Genomic DNA, 25648 nt, shown 5'->3' with positions numbered 1-25648 from the left:
CTGCAGCTGCACGATTTAGTATTGAAAAGTATTTAAAGTTTTCTATTCCAGTGCTGCCATGAAGTGAAAAGATGCATCTTCAGTAGAGGAATCCAGCACCTGGGTGTCCCTGTTTCATTCTGCATCTGCGTTCCAACTTTCCATCCTGAAGGACAAAACCCCCTGATCTCTGACTATTTACAGCAGTTTTCTTATGACGTGATGATCTATGTTTCCTTTTGGTCACATTTCTGTGTTCCATCCTTTTCAACTGGTGATCTTCTTCAGAAGAAAACTCTGAGAAAGTAGAGCCCATGAGAGGAAGAGAAGTAGGCCTAGGAGTTTGAAATGTGACCATGTCACCAGATTCACTGAAAGTTTCTAACACCAAATCATTAGAACCATGATTCGTCACAAAACCAAGTCCCTCAGTTTCCAAAACTGAAGGTTTTTGAACATTGTCCAAAAATCGAGACCGACCCAAGCAATGTCTAGCATGCAAGCCTTGTTCTGGACTCGCCATCATCTTTTTCTTCTGCTTTGCCTTTAGATATTTCTTAGAGTTTTCAGTGTTCCTTATAACCCCTTGCTCGGGTTCAACTCCACTTTTTTTATCACAGCTTAAGTGCTTTTGAGTAATGTTAATCTTCATAGAAGACAACTGACTAGCACACTGCTCAACAATGGAAGCGATGCTGATGTCACTTGCTATCCCACAAGTGCTAGCTGGAGACAATGGGTCTGTAGTTATGGGATGTGGAGTTAGATTTTTGGGATGGGGAAGGCTGGCATGGGGCCAAAGGTCTGAAGTCTTGATGTGCTCGATAAGGGACATACAAGAAGCACACAGGAACAAATTTTTAGCTCCATTTTTTAAGGAACTTTTGCAGGAAGCACAAAGAGATTCCTTATTTATGGCCAGCACAAACAATGAGCGTGTTCCAGAACCAGGTGATCTTACAACCGGGGACTTCAAATCTCTACTTGGGGTCCCAGGAGAGTCAATATTGAATATTTTGAAACACACACCACTTGTTGGGGTTTTGGGTAGGCTCTCTGGCGACACCAGGGGTGACATTACAGTGTTAACATCATATTGTGAAGGCAGGTCCAATATGGGAGCACCGACATCTTGTTGGCTTGAGTCCCTCTCTTTGAGATTCACCATATCTCTGCTAATATTAACAGCTGTTGAAGGGGCTCCTCTTGGAGGTTTTCTAACACCTTCTGTCTGGGTTTTGTATTTCATACATAAATCTCCAGGTTCTTCACTGTTAGTACATAGAGACTTTGGGTTGCTTTTGTCAGTATTATGTTTCAGCCAGTTAACTATACCCATAGCTAGAGAAATCTCCGTGTCGCAAAGCTTCAGCAAACAATCCTTCCCCATCCATTTACTCTGCAAGAACTCTTGACCAATGAAGTCCCTAGCCAAAGGTGGTGCAAGATTCTCCTTTGCCCCAACATGGAAGCTGTACATGGATAACGGAAGGTCGCTGCATTGGCCAATAACACTCTCTGTTAGATCCAGCTCATCGTCAAAGATGGGGGTCATCTCTGCTTCACTAGGGTCAGAAAATAGCTCATAAAGAGCATCTCCACTGTACGTGTCTCTAGGGAACTTGTTGGACAGCACTGGAGTGAGAGAAGTTTTGCTGTGGTCCTCAGAACCAGGAGAAACATAATCACAGTAGCCCTCGTCACTTGTATTCTCTTGGTTGTCGCTTTTTAGTGACATCAGATCAGTAGTAAGTTCATTGATCTGTGACTCCAATCTGGGTGAATTTGCTGTTCCATTTTCAGATTTGGTCATGGAAGGGGATTTGGCTAAAGGTGTTGTGGTCTCTGTCATATTCCCTGGTGCTCTTGAACTGTGCCTAAAGTGTTTTGTTTTGTTTAGAGCTTCCCACATTCCAAACATGTCCAGCACCTCAGACTGAGCCGGAGAGGCCAGGCACTCTTTACCTCCCTGGAAGCCGGCCGTAGCAGGGCTTCGCCTCTGAGATTCACCAGCCTCTTTAAGACTCAAGGGGTTGAGGACCCCAACAGGCGACACAATGCATTCTTCATCAGCAAATATCTCTCCACAACCAGACTGAGATCCAAAGCTTTTCAATGAGGCGACATCCTCACACTCAGCACAACATTCACTTGAGGAATCAGAAAAAGTCTCGCTGTGTTTGTTATACCGGTTTCTTGCAGATGCCTGTTCTTTGTATTTCAAAGACTTCTTTATCCTTTTCAATGTTGGAACATTTTCACCTCCAACTCGACACTGTGTACTTGGGGACGAAGCTGTCTCATATTTGTGTCTTTTGTGACCGAACAAGTCTTTAATGGCCTTCCTCTGTCTCCCTAGGGAGATCCTCTTTTTAGGAATGGATTTCGCTATGCAGGGCACAAAGGGCACTTGGGGTGTTAAATTACGGTAATCAATGATTTCATGACTGCTGCCAGACATGTCCGGACTCCAACAAAGGAACTGTCGAGTTGACTCAAATCCTGAAAAGCTGACACTGGTCACAAGTTTATGACGATGGTGCCAGTTAGTCCCAGCTTTGCATCCAGGGCTCTCAGCTTGCTGTAACCCAATTCTTCTGCCACAGTCATATGTTTTACTTTTTTTGACAGAGCTGCAGAGCTGCCCAGTGCCATCTGTGCAAAGAGTGTCACGAATTCCTGGCAGTGAGCATGGGCTTTCAACTGTATTGTGCATATTTACAAATTCGTTATTTGGGTCAGATGCATGTCCTTCATTGCTTTTACCATGGAGATATGCTGCAGCCTTGTTTGAATTCTTTCTGTCTTTTGAGAAATCTTCACTCTTTGGCAGCTCCATAGTTCCAAATACATAACTGCAGATAGATAAAAACCAAATACAAACAAATGGTTGTTGGTTAAAGTTAACATGAAACTTAAATGCTTACATGTTGCTGGTAACTTGCTGGTAACTGATACACAATATATAGACTTCAAAGCAAAACATAAATGTTACTGCACATGTGTGCTTTCGTGGCCCGAACGTAACTTCCGATACACATCCGAAAAGAATAGATCCTGCAGATTATTACAAGCAAAAGAAACCGAGAAGAACCTTTACTTGGCAAAACTTGCCTCTCCAATATTTTGACGATTCCAAGTTAAACTGCTATCTGTCAATGTACCATACCATTTCTTCAAACACGACAAAGCTACACAACCCATTTAACAAATTTTTATTTAACAAAATTAACATACAACTAAATTTTAATGACGAATTCCAAGCAAGGGGACCCGCGTGTATGTAGATAGAAATAACTCATTTTAAGCTAATAAAAACATAACGCTTCCTTATGCAAGGTCTTCATACACCTATGAAGACATAGTTATGTATATTATATTGTATATATATATATATACATTTCTGTCAATAGATCCTCTAAATACTACATACAGCACCATAAAAAGAATCTATAAAACAGCTTTTTTTGAGGAGCTCATACATTTGGTAAGATTTTACAATGAGTTTGTATTTGATACATTAGTTAATGTATTTGAACTAGCAATTAACAAAACGTCCAAAGCATGTATTAATCTTTGTTTATGTTAAGTTCGGTATTTTCGAACACATTATTAAAATCTAAATTTCTAACTGTTTACATAAGTAATGCAATAACTAACATGAACAATTGCATATGCATTATCAACGATAAATAAATGCTAATAAACTATTTGGTCCATGTTAGCTAATGCATTTACAAATGGCAACAAATACACCCTAGTGTTGCCATAATGTTTTAGTAGGGAATAATGTAAAATAATAATTATGCACCGCAGGCAGCCCTGATAGCTAAAAGACAACGAATGTCACGTTCGGTAGACTAATGTATGTTTCTTATTGCAAGAGTTGACAAGTAACGTGGTGTGATTAGAATGCGAGCTGTAAAGGAAATATTAAATTATGGCTCATGTCTGCCCCATTTTGCTTTGGCATCACCTTACTCATACATTCTTCAACTGTAAGTTACCCCAATATCTGATCAACGCAAGCTATGTACGTTACATGTTAGGTCAGTTAACTGTAAAATAATTATGTCATGAAAAAAAACATAGTTCGAGAAATTGAAATACATACATATAGGTGGTATGATAGGTGGTCATACAAAATGACGTTACTCGATGTAAATTCTACAATAATAGTCCTATTGATATATTTGGCATGAACTGACGTTATGTGCTCAGCTGTTTGCAGGCTTGCAGCTCGTCGTGCGAGTACACTTCGGCTGCGCCTTCCTTTAAACATGATACCCTTAAACACGATACCGCCTTTAATCGAATAAAACACTCGACATATACATCATTTTGACCGTCATTTTCATACATACCTGAATCCAATAGTGACAGAATGCGTCTGGCGGGAGCTGGTGGTCCACAAGCGTGTGACAAGGTGGGATGCTGCTCAGCTGTCAGCGCGCGGGTGAATACAATTACGATACCCAATCACGAGACAGCACTGAGCAGATTTACACAGACCAGAATACAAGGAGCGCTGAACGTCTACATCCTTATATGAAAAGAAACCTCCAGCTCACACCATTGAAAACACTGCGCAAAGGACGCGTTATAAGACATATAACACGTGGCTGTCGAATGTAGTCAAAGTATATCCAACAATTACAGTGACACGTCTTTGATAGAACCATTTGAAATAAACGTGGGAAGATGTTTGCTTTAACAGCATTTACCTGAGGTTTAGCTCGAATGTAGAAGGCATAAAAAACAAACTGCCCAAGAATATCAATACATTCTCATTTCTGAAACATTAATGAATGAATTAACTAACTTCTTTAATTAACATTTTGAGGTGCACTTAATACTGGAGAACAACAACAACAACAGTTTTAACGAAACAGGATACAAAGTAAAAAACTACACAGAAAGCTTATTCAGTTGTGGTCTGAAGTACAAATTCTGAAGTGCAAATATTTTCGTCACAGATAAGGACCCCATCCGAGGTACATCTGGCAAAGGAGGTTGTCATCGGTGGATTCTTGAATGAGGTAGTGTACGTGGCCCTCAATGGACAGAGGCAAACCCATCACTTTATTCCTGCTCTTAATCACTCCCTGGAGGCGCTGCTCTATGTCCAGAACATGTGTCTTTGCCTTTAAAAAAATTGGATTATTGCTAACATTGATTTTCCTTAAACATATTTACACAACACACAGTATTTTAAATGGAACAGATCAAGTTGCAGTTTAAGAGGCAGTCCTTAAGACTCTTTAAAGGGGACTCTTTAAATCCACTTTGTGTGATTTTTTACTCATCAGAATACATCGATTAATTTTTCGCACATAAAGCATCCTCGTTGCTTCCAAAAAATTCAACTGAGCCACTATGCGCGGATGGACCAATTTAACAATGTCTTTAGTACTTTTCTGGACATTGGCAAAAACTGACACCATGATGTCTATGAGGAGGCCTGGAAATCTCTTGGATATCACCTAAATATCTTCATTTGTGCTTTGAAGACGCCGAAAGTTCTCTAAACATGTTTAACGTCATGTGGGTGAGTAAAAAAAAAATCACACAAACTTTAAGTGCTATAAGCAGTCAACAGTTTTGCAGTGTTTATGCCTGTATGATTCAAGCCTTCTTAGCTGAATATAAAAGCATCAGAGATGAGCAGCTCCGTTCAGACTGAATTAACCAAACGGCAAAGTACCTTCTCATTGAGGATCTCTCCAGATTCGTTGACTTGTGTCTTGGAGGAACCTTTGACAGGTTTACTCCACTCCACCAAAGGATCATGAAGGAATGTTTTTAAAACACTGTATAAAGGAATTAACAAAGACAAATCATTACAAACAAACTTGTCATCATATTGACATGTACATCTTACACAAACTCTGTAAATAAAATCTTAAACAGTACATTTAGCAGGACAGATAATGGTACTTTTTTTTGTTCACCTCATAAGTGGCTCCCTCTGGTCCCTCATCAGTCTGAGTGTGACCTCACAAGCCTGTCTGAACAAGCCCTCTGTGCCCATGGGCCCCATAGCATGAACCATGTTCTGTGTGAGCCGAAAAGGAACCACCTCAGGAACGTCAAACGTCTCCCCCTTTAAAACAACACATGTTCAAAGTTATCTTCCAAGTACATTAAGCTGACATGAATATGGGTATGAACATAAACCCATTACTTCCTCTCACACCTTGTTAAAGAGGCAGTTGAAATCCACATGGACGCACTCCCCAGTTAAGGAGTCGAATAAAATGTTCTCTCCATGGCGATCACCCAGTCCCAAAATATAGCCCACCATAGACATGACCGCTGTCGAGCGGCAGTAAGCGGACCTGCTGTTGTACCTGTAAATCACCACATAAAGTATATTATTTGTGGTCAAATGTTCAAAATACACTTGTTCCAATTCAAAATTTACTAGGTATTCATTTCGACCATCAACATTAGCAAATGATATACCAAGAGGTGGGGTCAGGAAATGTCCGCAGGAACCACTCATGAAAAACTGGTGGGTGTCTAGCACACAGAACATCTTTGTGCAACTTCAGCTTCTCCTGAAGTGAGGCTGTCTTGGGTAAAAGTAGCTTCCTCAGCTCCGTCCCACTCACATAGATTCCTGTGTTTAAAAGAATGAATACCACTTTCACTAAACCGTCTCTTTGTTTACACCAAATGTAGAGTTAAACAGTTTTTTGTATTTGAATAACAAATCTTATAACCGTTACAAAACCGCCCCCACTAGTTTTGCATCTATATGCAAATCACTACGTCAGGCTAATTTTGCAACAAGCATATCTACTGCAATTCCAGTATGTAATACAGTACATTCTATATTTCTAGCCAAAGTCTATAAAACAAACAAACCTTTCTCTTTATAGAGCTTTGTGAGGATATGGCGTAAGCCTGCCGTGTTGTTGACCCACTCTATAAAGCCACACTCTTCATTCAGAGGAATGACTGCATATGTCCGAATGCGGAGATCCCTTCTTCTAGACTCAGCATCTTTCCTCAAAGACTAACAATCAAAACAGTATTATCAGCCAAGTTTCTAGGAAATGTGATTAATCGTTTGGGTATTTACTGAGCGGGACAAATCTTTGAACAATGTTCACAGTACTTTATTAATGAGACAGTTGAATTCCATCAGCCTGCAGTCCTTCCTCAGATCATCTTTGGGTTTGCACATCATGGTGTAGAACTTTCCATCTGAGCCCTTGAGGGAGATCTTTTTTGGCTTCTGCAGAGATGCCAGGATCTCCACCTTCAAGCAACAAAACACTTAATGAGATCATATAATTTTTAGGAGAACCAAGCATTTGCTGTTTTAAAGAAAAGGTCTGTGCGGACTGACCGTGTCATCAAAGCCAGCCAGATACACCCAGTGGCCTGGAAAGGCATCATGTTTGGGGTTAGCTCCTCCGGTGGAGGGCAGGGTGGGTATAAGGACAGACTGCAGAGGGATGAGGATCTGACTGAAGGTGGGCTCTTCTACTAGTTTTTTCAGCATTTTGAAGTGTATGCTCATGCTGAGGGTGCTGCTGTTCCCATCCACCTACACAACCAAAAGTCTGACTTCATCCAAATGTTTTAAAAAAGGTTACCATACATTTTAAAACAAAAAACGTGAAACATTGAAGCTTGATAAATAGGTGGACATCATGTTTTGCTGCTGGTGGGCATAGTCTGTACCGGTTTATTGCAGAGCTCCACTAGCTTGTCATTCAGTCGGTTGGCATCTCCGATAAATTTTCCAAATGATTCTTTCAAACTGCTGGCCTTCTTTAATATCTCCTTACACCGGTTCATCCGAGTAGGATAGGAGGACTAAAAAACAAACATTAGGAAATGTCAGAGAAATCATTTCTAACGGCAGTTAGAGTTCAGAAAACCTGTTCATCATTCTTAAAAGGATTCCTGCACTATTCTAACTACATAAAATTCCATAAAGTTTTATTTTGTAGTTGTTTATAAATTCTCTGACCTTTGAAACCGCAGTCATCATCCACATAGCCTGCTGTGGATAAGCTAAGAAAACTTTAGCAACAATCTCCATCAACACAGCAAAGACCTCATTGTCGGAGTGGCAGATTCGGGAAATCAGCTGTGAAAAGGCGGTCAGGAACTGGTAGGGTGAGAGATTGTTGGTGTGTTCACTCATCACAGAATTGATCTTCGTAAGTTCTGCACGCATCGGGACCCGGTCTGATCTGCCCGCTAAACAAAAAAGTTTTATTTTTGGTACGGCACTCGGCTATTGAAATAAAAATAAATATCAGTGAAAAGTTCATTCATGTACTTAACCTTTTTCAAGCTCGTACACTTTGGCTCCAAAATCCAACCATAAGGTTAGCATTCTGGGCATGGCCTGATAGATGAACTGATTTCCAAACTGCAGGGCTCTATGAGGACAACAGAGTATTATAACATCAAATATATACAAACTGATATGTTGCATGAAAACCCTCTAAAGAGTCACCAATAGAAAACCTCTTACTTTCCAAAATAAGTGACTATGTAACGGATAAGGTTGCCCTGTCTTTCCATTTTGTTGTCAGTGACCATAGGCATCACTTTGTCATAGTACTTGGCCAGGTAAAAGTTTCCATCCTCCCATTCTGGCAACAGATGAGTGACATCCTGTATAAGACGACGGATAAAAAGAAACATTTGATTCCTATTGCACATGCTACTGAATGTTGTTTGTTGTTTTAGCACACGACTGATATACCTTGTAAGTTTTCATAATTGCATTGCTTTCAAAGTTTGCCGTCTCCTCCATGTATTTTCCCACCAGCAGCATGGCGTTTCCTTTAATCTGGATTCTCTTGGGGTCTGTGAGGGGTTGGTCATCAGGAAAACACTGTTGCACACCTTTCTGCAGCACTATCAGAGCCTGATGCACATCGCCCTTTGATAACAATAGCTTTCTTTACTACACTTCTGGTTTTGGAGTTGAAAGTGTAACAAACATATTTAAGATAAACCGGATTACCTTGGACCCGAGCCACTTTGCTTTCTCAATGAAGAGCTCAGAAAGGTAGGAGTTCTCAGCGTTGAGCAGGGCGTTAAAGGCTGTCTGGTGGTGGCCAGCTTTCCTGGCCACGCGAGCGCTCTGCAGCCAGCACGCGCCAACCTGTTCCTCACACAAAGATCTGGAAAGAACTATGCATTAGAATACAAAAGCTCACTCAATCACACAAATGTATACTACATAGCATCACTTTCTGTGATGTGAGGTTACAGTACTGCATTTTAGTATTATTTTAACTCAAAAGCTTAATTCTCTACAGAAATAGTGTGATCATACCCCTTGCTAAGACTGAGCAGAGCTCTCCGCAGTGCCAGCACCGGTTCCTTGGCTCTGAATGAGTTCTGGGTCATGAGAAGGCGAGCTTCCCAGTTGAGTTTGGGCTCAGACTGCTTTGATCCTCTAGATTCTTTGTTTTCTTTCTGCAGCTCGGTGAAGGAATGCTCTAACTCACACAGCATGTGCAGCCTAAGACACACCACCATATAAACTCAAAATTTATAAAACGGTAAAAAGAATTTCATGACATGCGCTATGTCACAAAAAAGATTTAGAGAAGACCCAGTAATACTGACAAGTAAAGAAATCTTGCATTTTTCATAATAAGCTCTTTTTCCTAGAGATTTTAAGAGATTTAGTGTAGCAAGAAATGAAAGAGAGTTTGAAAAAGGCAACAGATTTTTCCATATACAGCTCAGAAAAAATAACACCTGTTATAATAACCAAAAATACATTGTATGGGTCAAAATTATTGATTTTCCTTTTTTGTGAGTGGATGCAGATTTTCCCAATGTTCATATTTTTGTGTACCCTCAGATTTCATATTTTGAAATAGTTGTATCTCGGCAAAATATTATCCTATCTTAAAAAAACATATAACCAAATCAAATTGTTAAGTCTAATGGGTATAAATGGTTTTCTGTGACCAGAAACAATCAAACTATATAATAATAATCACCATTATTCTACAAATCTGTGATCCATTGAGCTTAACTTGAAACATTTCTTTAATCATTTTTTAAAAACAACATTACCTGACTATGTACTCATATCCTCTTTGATAGGTGCCACACTCAAAACTGGCAGCTGATAAGGGAACAACTTGCTCCTTTCTGACTATTTTAAGCTTTTCATGAAAGGCTTCGGAATCTTGCTTCTTGGCAGCCACCAGCATCTGGCCAAGTCTCACACCCCAAGTGTTGGACTTACAATCTGCAAAACAACACAATACACTTAACACTGCAATCTGAAAAACATACATGAAGTCCCAGTGAACCGGAAGTTGCGATCGTTTTTATTTCACATTTCAATTTCATTTTCCAAACACAGCAAAACACCCTTTACCAGAGGCAAGATAGTCTTCAACCAAGTCCCACTTTGACAGTTTCCATGCTGCCTCGACACGATATGCATTCAGATCTGACTTCCATCGTGGCCTTTAAACAGAAAATTAGTTAAAAATAACACAAAGACCGGTTTAATTAAATTGAAATTGCCCAAAGGTCTTGCATCTACATAAATATGTCTACCTGCTTGCCAGAACACCATTTACTTGTGTTATTACTGTGGAGAGTTGACCAAGGCCCAACATAGAGTTCATAACCCCATGATAATGGACAAGCTGCATGCAAGGGTGAAAAAAGAATAGAAAAAGCTTTCAGTTTTCGTAATGTAAAAAATAAGAGGAATGTGTTTGTGATGGTCGTAAGTCTTGAATAAAAGCATCAGCAAAATAATTAAATGCAAATGTGATGTAAATAGTGATTATCCACACAAATATTTTTATCAGAATATGAAAGTATTTCCAGGTTAAACGAAATACGTTTCTCACGTTATTCTACTTAGACCTGCAGTTTACTGGTGATAAGTGTCACCTGTAACACGTCACCTGAATATGGCGGATGAGACTACAATAGGAGTGTGTGTAGTGCTGACCTGGTCTGGCTCCAGTTGGATGGCTCGGTCATAGCAGGCAGTGGATTCTCTCAGTAGTCCAATGCTCTCATGCTCCAGGATCTGCTCTCTCAATGACGGTTCCTCTTTCCTCAGAGCATTCACCCCACTCACCCCATCTGGCTCATGCATGGCCGCATACAGACTCTAGAAGAGTCACAGAGTTGTGAAGATAAAGCTGAGAGCATTCTTATTTCTACACAAATAACAAGATACATTTTTATGCCCAAAGTATGTCTGATCAAAGACATGAAGCCTGCTGATACCTGAAGGAACGTAAGATGGTCCTGAATGTTCTGCTTCTTCTCACGGATGAAAGACTCAAAGTGCATTACAGCCCGCGTGTAGGCTCTGGACCGAAAAGATGCCTTGGCCAGCACATCCTGAGGAATGGTGTTGAGGAAGGCCACTACACTCTGATATTCACTGTTCTCTGGGCCTAAGAGAGGGGAAAAACTGTCTAGTAGCAAGGCAAAAGCATACTGTACATTTAATGTCACTGCACAAACTGTAGATGATACAATAATAAAACATTGAGAACACGGTCTATGTTTGTTTGGTGTAAGTATTGCACAAATAACCAAAAGGACAGATTAACAATCTTTTACACTCACCCATGGCTTGTGGCTGTGGCTGTTCTCTGGCATGTTTGCCCGACCTCTTGTTAGTGCGCAGGCTCTGCAGTTTATGACGGGACCACTGAGTGAGATGGTCCAGCATGGAGAAGACCGTCTGTGTGCTGAGCTGACTCAAGGTGGAGGCATTCTCCTGCAGTCGAGCTAACCGGGGGTCACCCTCCTTCAGGACTGCCATAATCTCTTCAGTCACCTGCGAGACAAAACCACCATTCTGAACCTCATTCACTGGTGAGTGGACACAGTTTCCCATTAACAAACAGTAGCATGTCTTTGGGCTTCCATGGGATTTGGTATTGTACCTCTCGCTGCTGCTCTAGAGTGCATCCGATCAGCACATATACCAGAATGTGGGGTAGTAAGTAGATGGTGACTTTGTAGTCATGCTTTATGATGAAACTACAGCAGTTGAAAACCTTGCCGGCAAGCTCATGTCTGACCTAAAACATGTGAAGAGGATGAGGTTGAATTGCCTGTATTAGAAGCATGCTACGTATATACGAAATAAGTGGGCTTACTTTACTGATCAGATACCCTGCCCACGTTGCAGACCAGTCTGAGAATTTGCTTCCACGGCTGCTGAGATATATTGGCTTTTTCAGCTTAGACCAGTTCACCACCTTCTGAGAACTCTTATACCTTTGGATGATTCAAAGAATTTAGGCACTCTGAACAGCTGGATATGGATTTCAATTCCAGCTACACAAACAACAATGCAAGCCAAGTCTTCATCGTGCCAAACCTAGTATTGAGATGTGGCTCCAGGATTTCCTGAACCTGCTCTGGAAATCTCCTCCATAGTCTGCGACCAGGTGTGTCAGTTCTTCCCTCACGACATTCAAATATTGATAATAACTCCTGAAACATAAGTCAATAACACAGTACATTTATTTCACACAGTATATTTATCCCAATGCGTACCAGATGGTATAGACCATTTCATCAGACGCACGTGTGACTGACCCCCAGTTAATTTCCTGTCTGTGTTTGGTTAGTGTCTAATAATATAACTATTCATATTTTATTTTATTTATTTGTATGTTCATTTTATTTGAAATTAAATGGAATGGGTCCTGTATTTGGTTGCATTTAAACAAACCCAATGGCAGATTCACATCTAGCGGTCGAGCTGGTTATTGGAGTTTAAATTCAAAATATTGTCAGAAATAATCTATAGGCACTCTATAGTTTGTGAATCTGTACTGGAAATTAAGTTGGGGTCACAAAAGTGCGCATGCACAGTACCGTTTGTTTATATTGTTAAAGTCCCTGTGAACTGGAGGTTGAGATTTCTAGCATTTCTAATCAGAAAAAGAGTGAGCATGGCTTTCGTCTTTCTCTGCGATTTGATTAGATGTATAGAAACACCAGTTGCATTTTGAAAGTGAACTGGCGCAGACTGACAGTTGAAGGGGAGGAGTTAAAGGATGCTCCACCCAAGCCATCTTTAGTACATCATTTAAGATGGATAGTCATTACAGGAAGGTAGTGTTAGGTAGGTAATTTTCAGCTTTTAACTAAAGATTATGAGACCACAAAAAATGTATAAAGAGAATGACCCACATTGATTAACTATTTACAATAAATGCTGCACTATTTCATGAAAAAATAGGAAAAAAAGATGAATTGAATGTATTGAAATATTTCTACATGAGCTTGTAAACAAAACCTGACCACTTATCCCTTTATATAACACTTTTTCAGCCTTTATAACTTAGGTCTAAATGCAAGGGTCACAAGCAAAAGTGCCACGTTTCATACCTGCATGCCATAGGCTGCAGCATCTTGGGCTCTTACATCATCTGCATAGGCCAAAAAGGCTCTAGTTAGTTCTGTCAGTAGCTCATACGCAAAGTTTGGATCATCTATCCCACTCTGAAAGCATAGATACGATTTTTTGTTATTTATTAAACATATACTGTACATATAATTTTAAACATAACTGCGTGTATGTAGTATGTCTTACGACAAAAGTTGAGCCTGTTCCTTGCGTATCAGCTAGCGACAAGTCAAGACGACCGGGATCAATGGCTCCCAACTCCCCTAGGCATTCCCCACACAAAAGCCTGGCTTCAGGATTCACATCCTGGCACCCCCGGAGCAACACAGTCACAAGTTGAGAGATCACTGGCTCTACCATCTCACTATCCAAGACATGCTTCAGCAGAGCATCCTGTAGAGAAGAATACATTAAAGGTGCTGTGTGTACATTTTTGGAGGATTTATTGACAGAAATGCAATATGATATACATAACTATGTCTTTAGAGGTGTATTAATGAAGCGTTAATTACATATGTTAATTACATAAGGAAGCGTTATGTTTACCTTGGGTCCTCTTATATGGAATTCATCACGTGATTTGCATGTTATAAGATGTGTGATGTTTGGTTCTTTTTGTATCAAAGCTGATAATGCATTTTAATTCATTATGAGCGAGTCTGACCTGATTCTTGTAAATCATCTCCTTAAGGCTTGTCAGGGCATGAATGCGCACGTCCACATTCTCATGCTGGATAGCTCGCATGGATAGCTGCAAGGCTGTCTGCATGTCCGTGCTCTTTGAGGTTTGCTGGGGTTACATAACAATTGAATATTAACAACCATTATTATTGCAACTAATTACTTTTTACAACCAAGTCACAATAATTAAACAATTGACTAACTTAAACTTTAAAAAATGTTTAATTATCTGCTTGCAATTGGCTGTTTAGGTTGTACCTTACGGTAGTCTTGAAGGACATTGTGGATGTTTCTCAATTCTGGATGGTCAGGCAGGAAGTAGATTTCATGAAGAAAATCCTGCACTTCTTCCCTGTGATGTTTAGGGGAAAAACACATATACATTAAATCTGACAGATATTTTGAAATTATACAATAATCAATAAATAAAATTTGATCTCAAAATCAAAACATGTTGAAGAAATAAAACCACACACCTGTTCTCCACTATGAGGTAGTGCATGATTACAGCTGTTTCTTTAGGCTGGATGGAGATGAGAGGTAACAGTGCAACGATCACATGACTCAGAAGTGGACCCAGATAAGAGGGGTCAAGACAGCGCACAAAACAGTCCCAGGTCCTGTTAGAAAACACGATAGGATTTAAATCAATATAATTTTCTTGGAAATTTGTTTATAAAGTGCAATTATAGTGTCATTATTTGATCGGAGTACTTAACACAGATGGTGTCTTTTCAACTTTTTTGATTTTAACATCACCCTTCTCATGCTGACAGACCCGGATCAAGAATTCTGAGGCCCCTGGGAATATTCTAAAGTGCAATTCTCAAATAATGTCTTATTAACATAATTTTTTCTAAGATTTATTTTTTCTTCATTTTATGTGCTGCTTCTTTTAGCCGCTCACTGTACAGATTGATGCAGATTTTCCCATGCTGCACTGGGAAAAGAGAGACCTCACGGGACAGCACAGGCGACATTTTCCCACTGAATGAAATGTAAGGTTTATCCAAGATGTTGCTAGATTTGTCGCTATGCGCTTCTTCTGAACACAAGCTGCTAGAGGGCTCGTAAAAGTTCAATCAAGAGACAGACGTCCTAAGTTAGAAACGCTGTTTCACACATCTTCATGACCATGTTTCAAATCAATCCACACCTGCAGCAGAGTTCTGGGAAATCCTCCTTGTATCTCAGGCCAGTTCTGAGTGTGGTCATCATCTTTACTCTGACCGAGCTGATGTGCTTTGAACCCATAAGCTTCATCAGAGACATTAGACTGTTCAGAGCCTGCAAGGAAAGAAGACATGAATAATACTGAAACGTAGCACTAGCCGGCCTCGAAAATAAGGCTAAACTGGTTGGCTCTGATTGTTACCCATTTTCTGTTTAGGACATGGTGTGTGACCTGTAATTACAGGATCAGACATGTTTTACAAGAACAAACTACATTTTGAACACCCACCATTTTCTTTTTTTCCTTCTCTCCAGCACTAGAGCTCAGCAACTGCATGTTAAAGAAAGCCAGAATGCCCAGGAGCTTGGGTTGAAGATAATCTGCCTGCACAAGAATACAATGCCAGATCAGTTTTTTCCAGGACTGGCTATAACATGAATCTAGCGAGATCTTAGACGCACAACGGCTCTGGTCTGTTCAGTATTATTTGGCCAGAGAGAAATGAGAGCAGCCGTACCATGCGCCCCGAGGTGGTGATTTCTCTTGGGCCCTGGTAAGGGTCGTCGCTGGAGGAGAAAGAAGCTAAAATTGCCAGGCCATTAAAGACCTGCTGGTAGTGTTCTCCTAGACGCAGGAGCAACTCATTATGAAGTCCCTGGAAGTCCTGTCTGAGCAGACTCCCCAGTTCAATTTCTGTCTCATTCTTAGGGGGGAAAAAGTATTAAAAAAAGTATTAGACATATCATGCAGGAAAGCTATTCTACAATATGTATTGGTCTTCATTATAAAAGACACCTTAAGGTAATGGAAAGCTCTCTCCAGCTCCTCCTTGGTACAAGAGCACACTAGGTGGGAGAAAATGTACTTGAAGTTATTAATGAGCATTTCCCTGCGGTTGACGTTCAGCTGCTTGGCGATGGTGCGGATCAAGGCAGAGGCTGTAGGACTGGCCTTGGCTGCCAGGAATGGAAGCAGGACCTGTAGATTCCGCTGTAGACAAAAAATCAATTTATTTTAAGATAAAAGACACATTCTTTATGTACCTTTCAAATAGAGGCTAGCCATGTCAAATGACCCTGGTGTGATTCCTTGATAACAAGGGTTGGTTACCGTTCACCTTTTACCCGGTACCGGTTCCTTTTTCGGTACTTAACTCTTTGTGTAATAAAAAACATTTAATTCAGTGAACAAAAGTCCAAACCTCTCAATTTCAACATTTTGTTGAGATTTTACACAAAAGAAATGAAGACTATAGAAATAACTACAGCTTTATTATTACAACCAGCTTATTATATTTCCTCATCACACACATAATTTATTTATGAAGTGTGATAATTTACCTAAACCATGAGGCCTCAACCATTAACAGACCGTTATAAAATAAAGAAAAACCAAACTTGAAAAATCGAACAAAAATATTTTTAAAACATCTGATCTTTTGTTTTATTCCTGTATGTCAGTGTCTGATCTTGTCAAATGGGGTAACGATGTGTTTATTATGTGGCTTACGCTGAGGAATCGGTTCAGGTCTGGGAAATCAAAGACGTGGGCCACATGAGATAGGATGTCCAGCGCGAGCTCTCTCTGATTAGCCGCCTCCTCCTGTAGAGCCTCGCTGCTCTGATCTGGAGTGCAGCGCAATGCCGTCACATGTCGCGAGTGCAAAGACTCCACCAAGAACTGAAACAACAAGGAGGACAAAAATGGATTGTTTTTTCTAACGACTGATGTGTTTTTAAACCTCAGCATAGTTACTGTACAGCATTTCAACATCAGGATTTACAAAGGCACACTGACCTGGCAAATTGGGTTCCTGTACTGGTTGAAGAAGGACTGCAATTTAAGGTCTCTACAGGTGGCTAATGCCTGAATCTCAGTGTAGGCTGCCACTGACACCTGCGTGGACTTGGAGAGCAGGCAGTGCAAGAGGCGAAGAAGGGCAAAAGACACCAGGTTTCCTTCAGCAGCTCTGAAGAACATAATGAACAGCCACAATCAATTTTATACCTTAATTATTTTACATCTACAGTAACAAAAATGCACAAAATGGCAGATAATACAATCACAATGGTAAGGAATGACAAAGTTTAGCCCTACCTCCCAATTTCTCCAGTGGTTATTATCAGGGTGTTTTTGAGCTCATTGTTTCTAGAAGTCTTTGCATTTGTATAAGCTTCCTTCAGCCTGGAAACAAGAAGCTGCAGACCCAGAAAACAAATCATAAACTGTGCATGAAGCATGGACGGGTATTATACTGATATGAAGATCTCCACCTCCTTCAGAAAGCCATTTCCATTCCAAAACTCTAGAAGGTTTTTGATGTTCTGGCCGAACATTGTGCGCACTTCCTGGTCTGGATCTTCAATGAGGTTGATCAGGGCACTGACCAGAGCTTTTGTATCAGGATCACTATTACCCAGATCAAGGTGCTTGAACAAGTGGCGTATATTCCTGATAAAAGCTGCCATTGCAAAAAACAGAAGATTTTGTTCATGCAAGAGATTTTGTTTATGCTTCACTTGGACTTTAATTTACTTGGTTTCAAGGAAAGTAATGAAGATAACAAGTAGATTAAAGAAACAGTTGTGAATTTGAAAGATTTTACAAGTTTTATTTTTACCGAATGTAAAGCTTTCGCGAGGAAAAGCTGTTTACTTTCGGTTTAAGGTAAGAAACAACGTTCAAATGTCACAAACAGGAAATTGGGTCAAATCATCTGTAAATGTCATATATGTTATTGAAAGACATATTTATATTTAATAAGTAAAAAAAACCTGGTCAAAATTATTTGCTGCATCTGGGTTACCGCGTGTTATTAGTTGAGAGGTTGTTATCTGGGAATATCGAAACCTGCAAATGTCATGACTGGCAAATCAGGATCATGCGTTCTACTGAGGCGTGTAATAAATAATTTTAACAAATTTGTCAAAAATCATCTCCATGCACCTAAAACGTTTCAGAAATGACGCCACATATGCCTATATTTGCCCGTATACCTTGTTTTACTTTCTTGTACTCCATGGGTTTGAGCAGCATAAGGAATGGGGTGAGAATAGAAGCTCCAATGGAGGGTGTCTGGCACGAATGGGAGTCTGAAATGCTAAGACCAGCACAGAGCAGCTCATGGGGTGGCATCTTTTCCTGAGGGAACTGCAGTTGTGAGGTTTCAGACAAACAGCATGCCAGCTGCCCTGTAATGCCAGCTAGCTCGATCTTTACTTGCGTTGAGCTGTCCTGAAGTCTGTTCCTAAATATATTAAAGAATTTAAAAGTAAACAAATGTACATTTCCATGACCAAACCAAAAATTGTGTTTATGAACGTTGAATAACCTACAGTAGGACCTCATGTATAAGGGTATAGGATTTGACACCAAGGTGGTGCAGCAGCAGGGGGAATCCCCGGACAGCACTGGCCCGCTCAGCTTCACTTTTACTCTGCAGGGACCAACGGTACACAGACGCCCGCCAGTCACCACACACACTCTTAGACAGAAGGGCGAGCAGGTAAACACAGTGTGTTCGAGTTTGTTCAGCTTTGGATAAATGAGGACAAAACAAAAAGCATTAGTTGAGCGTTGACGAAAATGTTATGTACAGCATGGACTGCAGGAAATAGATTGAAATAACATCTCTCTCTGTATGTTTTGCAGGTCACTTACAGTACACAGGAGCAAGTTTCTGAGACAGCGCAATCAGATTCGCAGGAAAAGAGGCTGTCTGATAAACTGTTTGTGAAGAATGCTCAAGCACCCAAGGAATCGACAGCAGGGCGCAAAGGTTCCTGCAGTGACTTGTGTCAGACTGGCTGTTGGCTGTAAACACAGAATAGACAATACCGGTTGCAAAGAGGTAACAGTTAAAATAAATTTTAAACTAGGATTAAAATGATCTTACCATTAATGTACAGAACAGCATCAAAGATCCTGATGGAAGCTTCTACCAGAAGCCCCAGCTCCTCCTCATTAGAGGTGTTGGCCATCACAGTGCGGCAGCTCTCTACGATCTGAGCCAACATGCGAGGCTTTAACCAAACCAGCTGTGCTGTATCTGTGCTCTCCGATGTCTTTTCTTTACTGCCACTTAAGAGATTTTTCAAAATGTCATTCACCAACCATGCAACTCAACAATGACCTCCAAAATAAACTGGGGAGAGGACTGTGAAAAAGGTAGAAACTACCTTTGTGGTGCTTTCAGGCAGTGTCTGGAGCAAAGGGCAGCCAGGTGGAAGATAACGGCCAATCCCTGCACAATGTCCACGCATTGGTTCCCTGTGTGGTCCCTTAGCTGGACCAGCAACTCCTCCAGTCGACTGTCCACAGTGGCCCACACCTCACTTCTGTTCTTCATGTCCACCGGCCTGATTATCAAAAAACAGATGGAGGGAATAAGTGTCAGGTATATAAGGCTATAAGCCGCTGAGAAGTAGCAGAAAAGTGTATACATTGGTTGGGCTTTGGCACCGCTCCTTAGTTGTGTTGGAAGAGAAAGATTTGGTCGTTTGGCTGGAACTCCATCTTCATACATAGTCGAGTCAGCAGGGTCAGAAGCACCTGCATGCACTTCCTGTAGTGCAGCGATGGCCTCTGTCTTAAGGGCAGCGAACAAGAAGCCTTCCACAATTTGCTGTTTTTTAACAAAAAAAAGTTAATTTAACTTTACAGTATCATAGGGAAAACATCACATGCATCCTCTAGGGGTGTAAAGATGCACTGCTGTCTAAAAAATATTTTTAAAAATTATGAATCATAGTGTAGAGATGATTTTTAACTGTTTAATCCTATTTGTCAATATCTAATATATAATGATTTTTTTTTGTGTTTTTACTGCTTATACCAATTAGTTTTATCTTTCTTAATTACTTTTGTAATTTTTTTTCAGGTTTTCGGTGACAGGCCCAAATATTTTTATTTTGTTTTACATAAAGAAAATGTAAATCTTGAATATTGTCAATTTTTAACAAAATATAAAATGTTAATAAAAGTTGTTAACTTGCATTGGAAACAAACTGTTATTTATAATATAATATAATATATAAAATGTTTTTATTGTTTTCGAAGTATCGTGATAATATCACAATCGTCATTAATATTGCCTTCCTCTTTTTATTCCAATAAAGTGCATTAAAACATGTAGCACCACTAAAGACATTATTGGTTACCTAATGAGATTTTAGAGCTACTGCAAGGGTGTGATTCACATTACACATTTTCCGTAAAAAACCTAGAAGAAAAATAATTATTTTCATTGTAGGGAAAACTATTTCACGTAAGCTTTTACCTCCTGCTGTCCAGGGGTTCCAATTGTTCCAATCAAAGCTTTGCAAATGGCTGTGACCCTCTCCGTCCGGATCTCTACTGCACATTCATATCCAGGAGGTACGGACTCCAGGACAAAGCAGAAGACATCACAAAGTGTAGCTTTCACTTCCATCACTGTCAGCTGCTCAAGAGTCCCACTAACCACTAATTTCTCTAGCCTCTCCAACAACATGTTTAAATGGACTCTCTCAAACTTGCTGTGTGGCCCTTCCTCTGGCTGGAAAACACACTGAGAGAGTTTTTGGAATTCCATGCCATAGACCCTAAGCTCTGATTCCTTACAAGCATGCAAGGAATCCAGCAGATGCAAATAAGCAGAGAAAAAGGGCTGTGAATGATCTTCAGGGAAACCTCCCAGGATCACAATGCGAACTAAAAGTAACATGGATGCTGCTTTTAGCTTTGGGCTCCCATTGGACAGGATGAGGCAAGCAGAGTCCCACACGATGCCCACTTCCTTTGGGAAAAACATGCCTCGTAAAATATCCGTCAGCACTGATAATACAGTTACAAGCAACGCTTGTGCCGAGGCACTTGAGGACAGCTGAAGGACAGTGGGGGTCAGGTAAACCGCAGCCTCGGAGGATGTTATAGAGAAGGCTTCCACAACTAATGGCCATTGTGGAGATGGTCTGACCTTGAGATTGATATTTAGTATAAACTGCAATAAACGTATCAGCTCTGCAGAAAACAAGCCGAATATGTATGGACCCTTGGCTCTGAAAAGATGAAGTAATGCACAGATGACAGAGGAGATCTTCATGTGAAGATCCTCACATTCTGGGCTAGCAGCAATTCGCAAGAGGCAGTTCATGATCCATTTACTGAAATCTAGAAAGTAAAAAAAGAGGCATTCTGTCAGAGAACAAGGCATTCGGTGGATAAGGTTGTCAAACCATGTAGCTCTACCTGTGCAGCTGTTCTCTGTGTTTCTAAACTGATCAGACAGACATGCTGGGTTTATAAACATCAATGAAGAGGATTTAATGATGTGTTGCACAAAGTCCAGCAGCATGACAGATGCGGGCTCAGTGCTGGTCTTCTTACACAATTCAAGAGCAACTGCAATATGAAAAAGTAAAACGTTTATCCTCAGAACAACAGACTAGGAAAAACATGGCAAAGATACAGTGGGTCTAAAGGACAGTAATGACATTTCATTGAAATAAAATGAAAATCGTTTGACATATTTTTGACAGATCCATGCTACAATCTTACCAACGTCAACATCTGTCAGTATTCTGTCAATAAACTGACAAAGTATCTGACGAGGTTTCTGCACAGCCTGGCCGTACTCAACCGAACTAGCACTGGAACGAAACGAGAAGGTTTTCACAAGCTTTCATTTTATTATTTGTACTAATAGATTTCTAGTTATTGACGAGGAGAACGAGAGATGTTAACAGAAACTGGTGTTACCTGGCTAGTTCTTGCAATGCAGGAATCATTGCTGACATCTCGAGTCCTTGCTCCATCTTAAGTGAAGGAACAACGTTTAACTAATAAAACTATGCAACAACACATTTAGTCAAATAAGATTCGGAGTCTGTGCCTCATCATATTTTCACACGCTCAACTTTGGCTCTTTCAGGAACTCGTGTACGGCAAGCGAAGTGGGTAAAATAGGTGTGATATGAACTGCGCAGACTGATCGGCATTTGAAATCTAAATATCGCGATAGCGGCTCGAGAGTGGACCGCTCTGCATGCGTTTGCCTCAGCTCGCGGTACTTAATGTCACATGACGATGAGTCTGCGCAGGCGTGTTTTGGTTCTGCGAATCTTTTTGCAGTTACTATGGCAATCAGTCGTCACGAGGCAGAATTATGCCAACGCGGAAGTAGGCTGTATGATGAATGAAAACAAAAACAACTTCCCTGCAATCTCCGATCCAGACTAAAAAGCCATTTTATAATTTTATAACACACTTTATAATGGGGATCGTAAAGTTAGCAGATTTAATTCGCTCTGACGCGCGAGCTTCTGTGAAGAGTAAAGAGATCGGCGATTATTCCGGTAAGATCAGTCTATTACAATGTAATAAATCAACGAAACATCTAACAAAGCTACGTGAGGTAAAGTATAACTAAACTCCAATAAGCTATTAACGCACAGTAAAAAAACGATAAAAAGCTGGAAAATCATCTCTACCTTACAAAAATTAACCACGGTTTTCTGCAGTGGGAACTAGTACTGGTAATAACACCAAAGTTAGCACAAATTTGCCATCGTTTCACTATAGCAACCAAAGTTAAGATAAACTATATATATATACAACTACAGTTAAACAAATGGTAACCAATTCACCAAAACCATTGTTACTATACTTATACCATGGTTATTTTTTTCCGAAGCTTGTTGTTGGTTTTATATATAAAATTCCAGTTATGTTTACCTGTGCCATGAGAGTTGACACTGTACTAACAGCTTTGTATCTCTCCAGGGAAGATTGTTGCACTGGATACATCTATTGTTATGAATCAGTTTCGCTCAGCCGTCCCCCATCTAAAGCTAAGGTAGATTCATCACACAAAAAACATTTAATACAGATTAAATTGGCATTAAACGTCACAGAAAATGATGTATTTGTCGTTATATACTGTAGCTGTTTTTTTATGGAATGTAAACTTAATATTGAATAAAAACTGCTGTTACAGCCCTCTCACAGGCTTATTTTACCGCACTCTGACCTTCTTGGAACACGATATTAAGCCTGTCTTTGTATTTGAAGGCCGGCCTCCTTGTCAAAAGCAAGCCGTGGTGAGTTGTATATACTGTATTAGCAAACTTGTTTAGGATTATTTAATGAATGAGTCAATTCTCAGTCAAGACGAAAAAGTGACGCATTGTATGAAATATACTATGAAATTAAGAAATTTTAATATGAAATATATTCCTCTAGCTGAATAAAAGAGCTCAAAACAATGGGTGGAACAGCCCAAGAAAAGGTATGTGGAGTTCCTCTATAGGAAAATATGGCATGCCATATAAGAATTACTCTTGATTAATAGTCCAAATATTCTGATTATATTTTGATGCAGATTTTTCAGTGTCCTCCATTACACAAGATTGTGTGCGTCTTCTACAGCTCATGGGTGTCCCGCACATCAGGGTATTAATTCCTATTTTCTTATCTAACTTTTTTCTCACCCGTAGCATGATGAGATACGGTTCAAATGAGTTTGCCTTTCTCCCTTAATGCCAGGCTCCAGGGGAAGCAGAAGCACTGTGCGCTTACCTGGTTAAAAGTGGCACAGTTAATGCTGTGGCCTCAGAGGACATGGACACGCTGGCATTTGGAGGGACTGTTCTACTTCGTCAACTCAATGCAAAGAGAGAAAGGTGACACACAGAGTGAAGAAATATTTTTTAGTTGCATTTATAGTCTGATTGTAGAATTTTATCACTTATGGAATTTGTATAGTTGGAGAAAGCAAACCTTATTTCTGATGTGGTTTCCACATTTCTTTAAAAAAGGCCATAGTAATTTAAGTAAATGCTGAAGTGGTGCTCACATTGATATTGACAAATAGTCTCATCATAGTTTAGATACAAAATACATATCATTAATATTTCTTTCGATTTATGTTATAGTGAAGTCACAGAGTACTCCTTACCAAAGCTTTTGGAAGCTCTACAACTGACACATGAAGAGGTAAAACATTCAGCCTTGTTAACTGATAATTACTGAAATGTTTTTGCTTCATTCTACTCTTCTTATATCTTACAGTTTGTCGACCTGTGTATCTTACTGGGCTGTGACTACTGTGACAAGATTAAAGCCCTTGGGCCACGTCGGGCACTGAAGCTTATTAAACAGCATCGTACGATTGAGTGTGTGATGAAACACGTCAACCAAAAGGTTTTTAACAACTTAGTACTAGTATTATAATTAGTACTAGAATTAGTTTAGTATTAGTATTTTTGTCATTTTTACATAGGCTCTTTAAGATAATAAGAACAGACATCTAAATCTCGCAAACATTGCATTTTATAGTCATATTAATGACTTAGCTCAGTCCTTCATAACAGCTTCCGATTCTTACAGACACACCCCATCCCTTCAAACTGGCAATATGAAGCTGCCCGTAAATTGTTTTTTGAAAAACCGCAAATTGACACCCCTGAACTGGCTTGGAAGGAGCCTGATGAAGAGGGATTGGTGCAGTTCTTATGCAAAGAGAAGCCTTTGAGGTAGGTCTCCATAATCTAGTGTCAAATATTATTGAACATTCTTTGCCAAGTGCAGAATAAGTGTGAGCCATTAATTGCTTGATGTTCTATGATTCTATCTGGGAGGCTGGAGTCAAATGTCAAATGTCCCTTTTTAGTGTCGATTTAATCTTTGGGCCTTATTCACTGTTTTAAGGGAAGACAAGGTGAGAGGACGTATTAAGAAGTTTCATGAGTCTTTGTCAAAGAGAAGAAAACAGAGGGAGGTGGAGGAGAAAGCGGGGCTAACTAGACAGTCTCGCCTTGACGAATATTTCCCAGCAACACGAAAGAGAAAGGTAGGCTACAATATCTATTAAAGGAAAGTGTGAATTAATGACTTGCTCTTTCACTGTGTGAAACATTCTTACCTTTCTTATCTAGGCCGAGTCTGCAGTTGTGGGAGGATCCAGCAGTAAAAAACAATCAAAGAAAACAATAAAATAAGACCGTTCCTTTCGGATTTTTTATGTAAAAGCATTACTACCAACATTACAATCACGTCCATGAAAACTGCTGGCAGAGATTTATTGATAACTTCTTGTATAATTTACTATATATTTGGTTTTATTTCATTTAAATAACAACATCACGTGAACCAGTGCCAAGAGAAGTAATTGTATCATGCAAAAAGTACTTTTATGTTTGGGAACCTGTGTTTTATTACAGTAAACCTCAATTGTACTACTACAACCACACTGTGTCGTGTTTTTTTCATAATATGTGTCACGCCAAACAGTGAGACATTTTAAAAGTACATTGTACAGAACTAGTATGTGTGTATCATATTTAATGCAGTTCCATCTTACAGTGCATAACATATAAAAAATACATATGTATTCTAATATTCAGCAGTAATTGTTCCTTTACACCCAAAAATAA

At 39.9% G+C, this 25648-nt stretch overlaps 2 protein-coding genes across 2 annotated transcripts; one reads left to right on the top strand and one right to left on the bottom strand.

Moving 5' to 3' along the window:
* Positions 1–4271: 4271 nt before the first annotated feature.
* On the bottom strand, positions 4272–22122 carry atr (ATR checkpoint kinase). Its single transcript, XM_079453711.1, has 47 exons — positions 21975–22122; positions 21774–21865; positions 21465–21617; positions 20515–21386; positions 19679–19860; positions 19415–19594; positions 19132–19316; positions 18897–19049; positions 18572–18770; positions 18233–18483; positions 17510–17697; positions 17334–17434; positions 17034–17205; positions 16746–16916; positions 16032–16226; positions 15754–15939; positions 15525–15620; positions 15219–15349; positions 14539–14682; positions 14321–14414; positions 14046–14171; positions 13568–13774; positions 13363–13476; positions 12344–12459; positions 12120–12240; positions 11904–12041; positions 11581–11794; positions 11233–11405; positions 10949–11113; positions 10543–10634; positions 10358–10449; positions 10048–10225; positions 9293–9481; positions 8978–9137; positions 8714–8893; positions 8480–8622; positions 8287–8384; positions 7967–8199; positions 7675–7809; positions 7337–7537; positions 7103–7246; positions 6850–7000; positions 6445–6601; positions 6176–6329; positions 5931–6082; positions 5684–5789; positions 4272–5123 (listed from the first exon to the last, which is right to left on the bottom strand). Exons 1-47 carry the CDS (start codon positions 22028–22030, stop codon positions 4950–4952), a joined length of 7914 nt encoding a protein of 2637 aa, XP_079309837.1. The 5' UTR covers positions 22031–22122; the 3' UTR covers positions 4272–4949.
* Positions 22123–22342: 220 nt separating this feature from the next.
* Positions 22343–25463, top strand: LOC306892211 (putative flap endonuclease 1 homolog). Its single transcript, XM_079453117.1, has 11 exons — positions 22343–22570; positions 22998–23070; positions 23212–23314; positions 23457–23502; positions 23596–23666; positions 23760–23896; positions 24149–24209; positions 24285–24416; positions 24603–24748; positions 24924–25065; positions 25151–25463. The coding sequence occupies exons 1-11, from the start codon at positions 22411–22413 to the stop codon at positions 25211–25213; spliced, it is 1134 nt and encodes a 377-aa protein (XP_079309243.1). The 5' UTR covers positions 22343–22410; the 3' UTR covers positions 25214–25463.
* The last annotated feature ends 185 nt before the right edge of the window (positions 25464–25648 follow it).

This window comes from Barbatula barbatula (genome assembly GCF_947034865.1).
Source record: "Barbatula barbatula genome assembly, chromosome: 3".
Classification (NCBI taxonomy): Eukaryota; Metazoa; Chordata; class Actinopteri; order Cypriniformes; family Nemacheilidae; genus Barbatula; species Barbatula barbatula.
The sequence above is the reverse complement of the archived record's forward strand: the minus strand, read 5'-3'. Positions and strand labels throughout refer to the sequence as shown.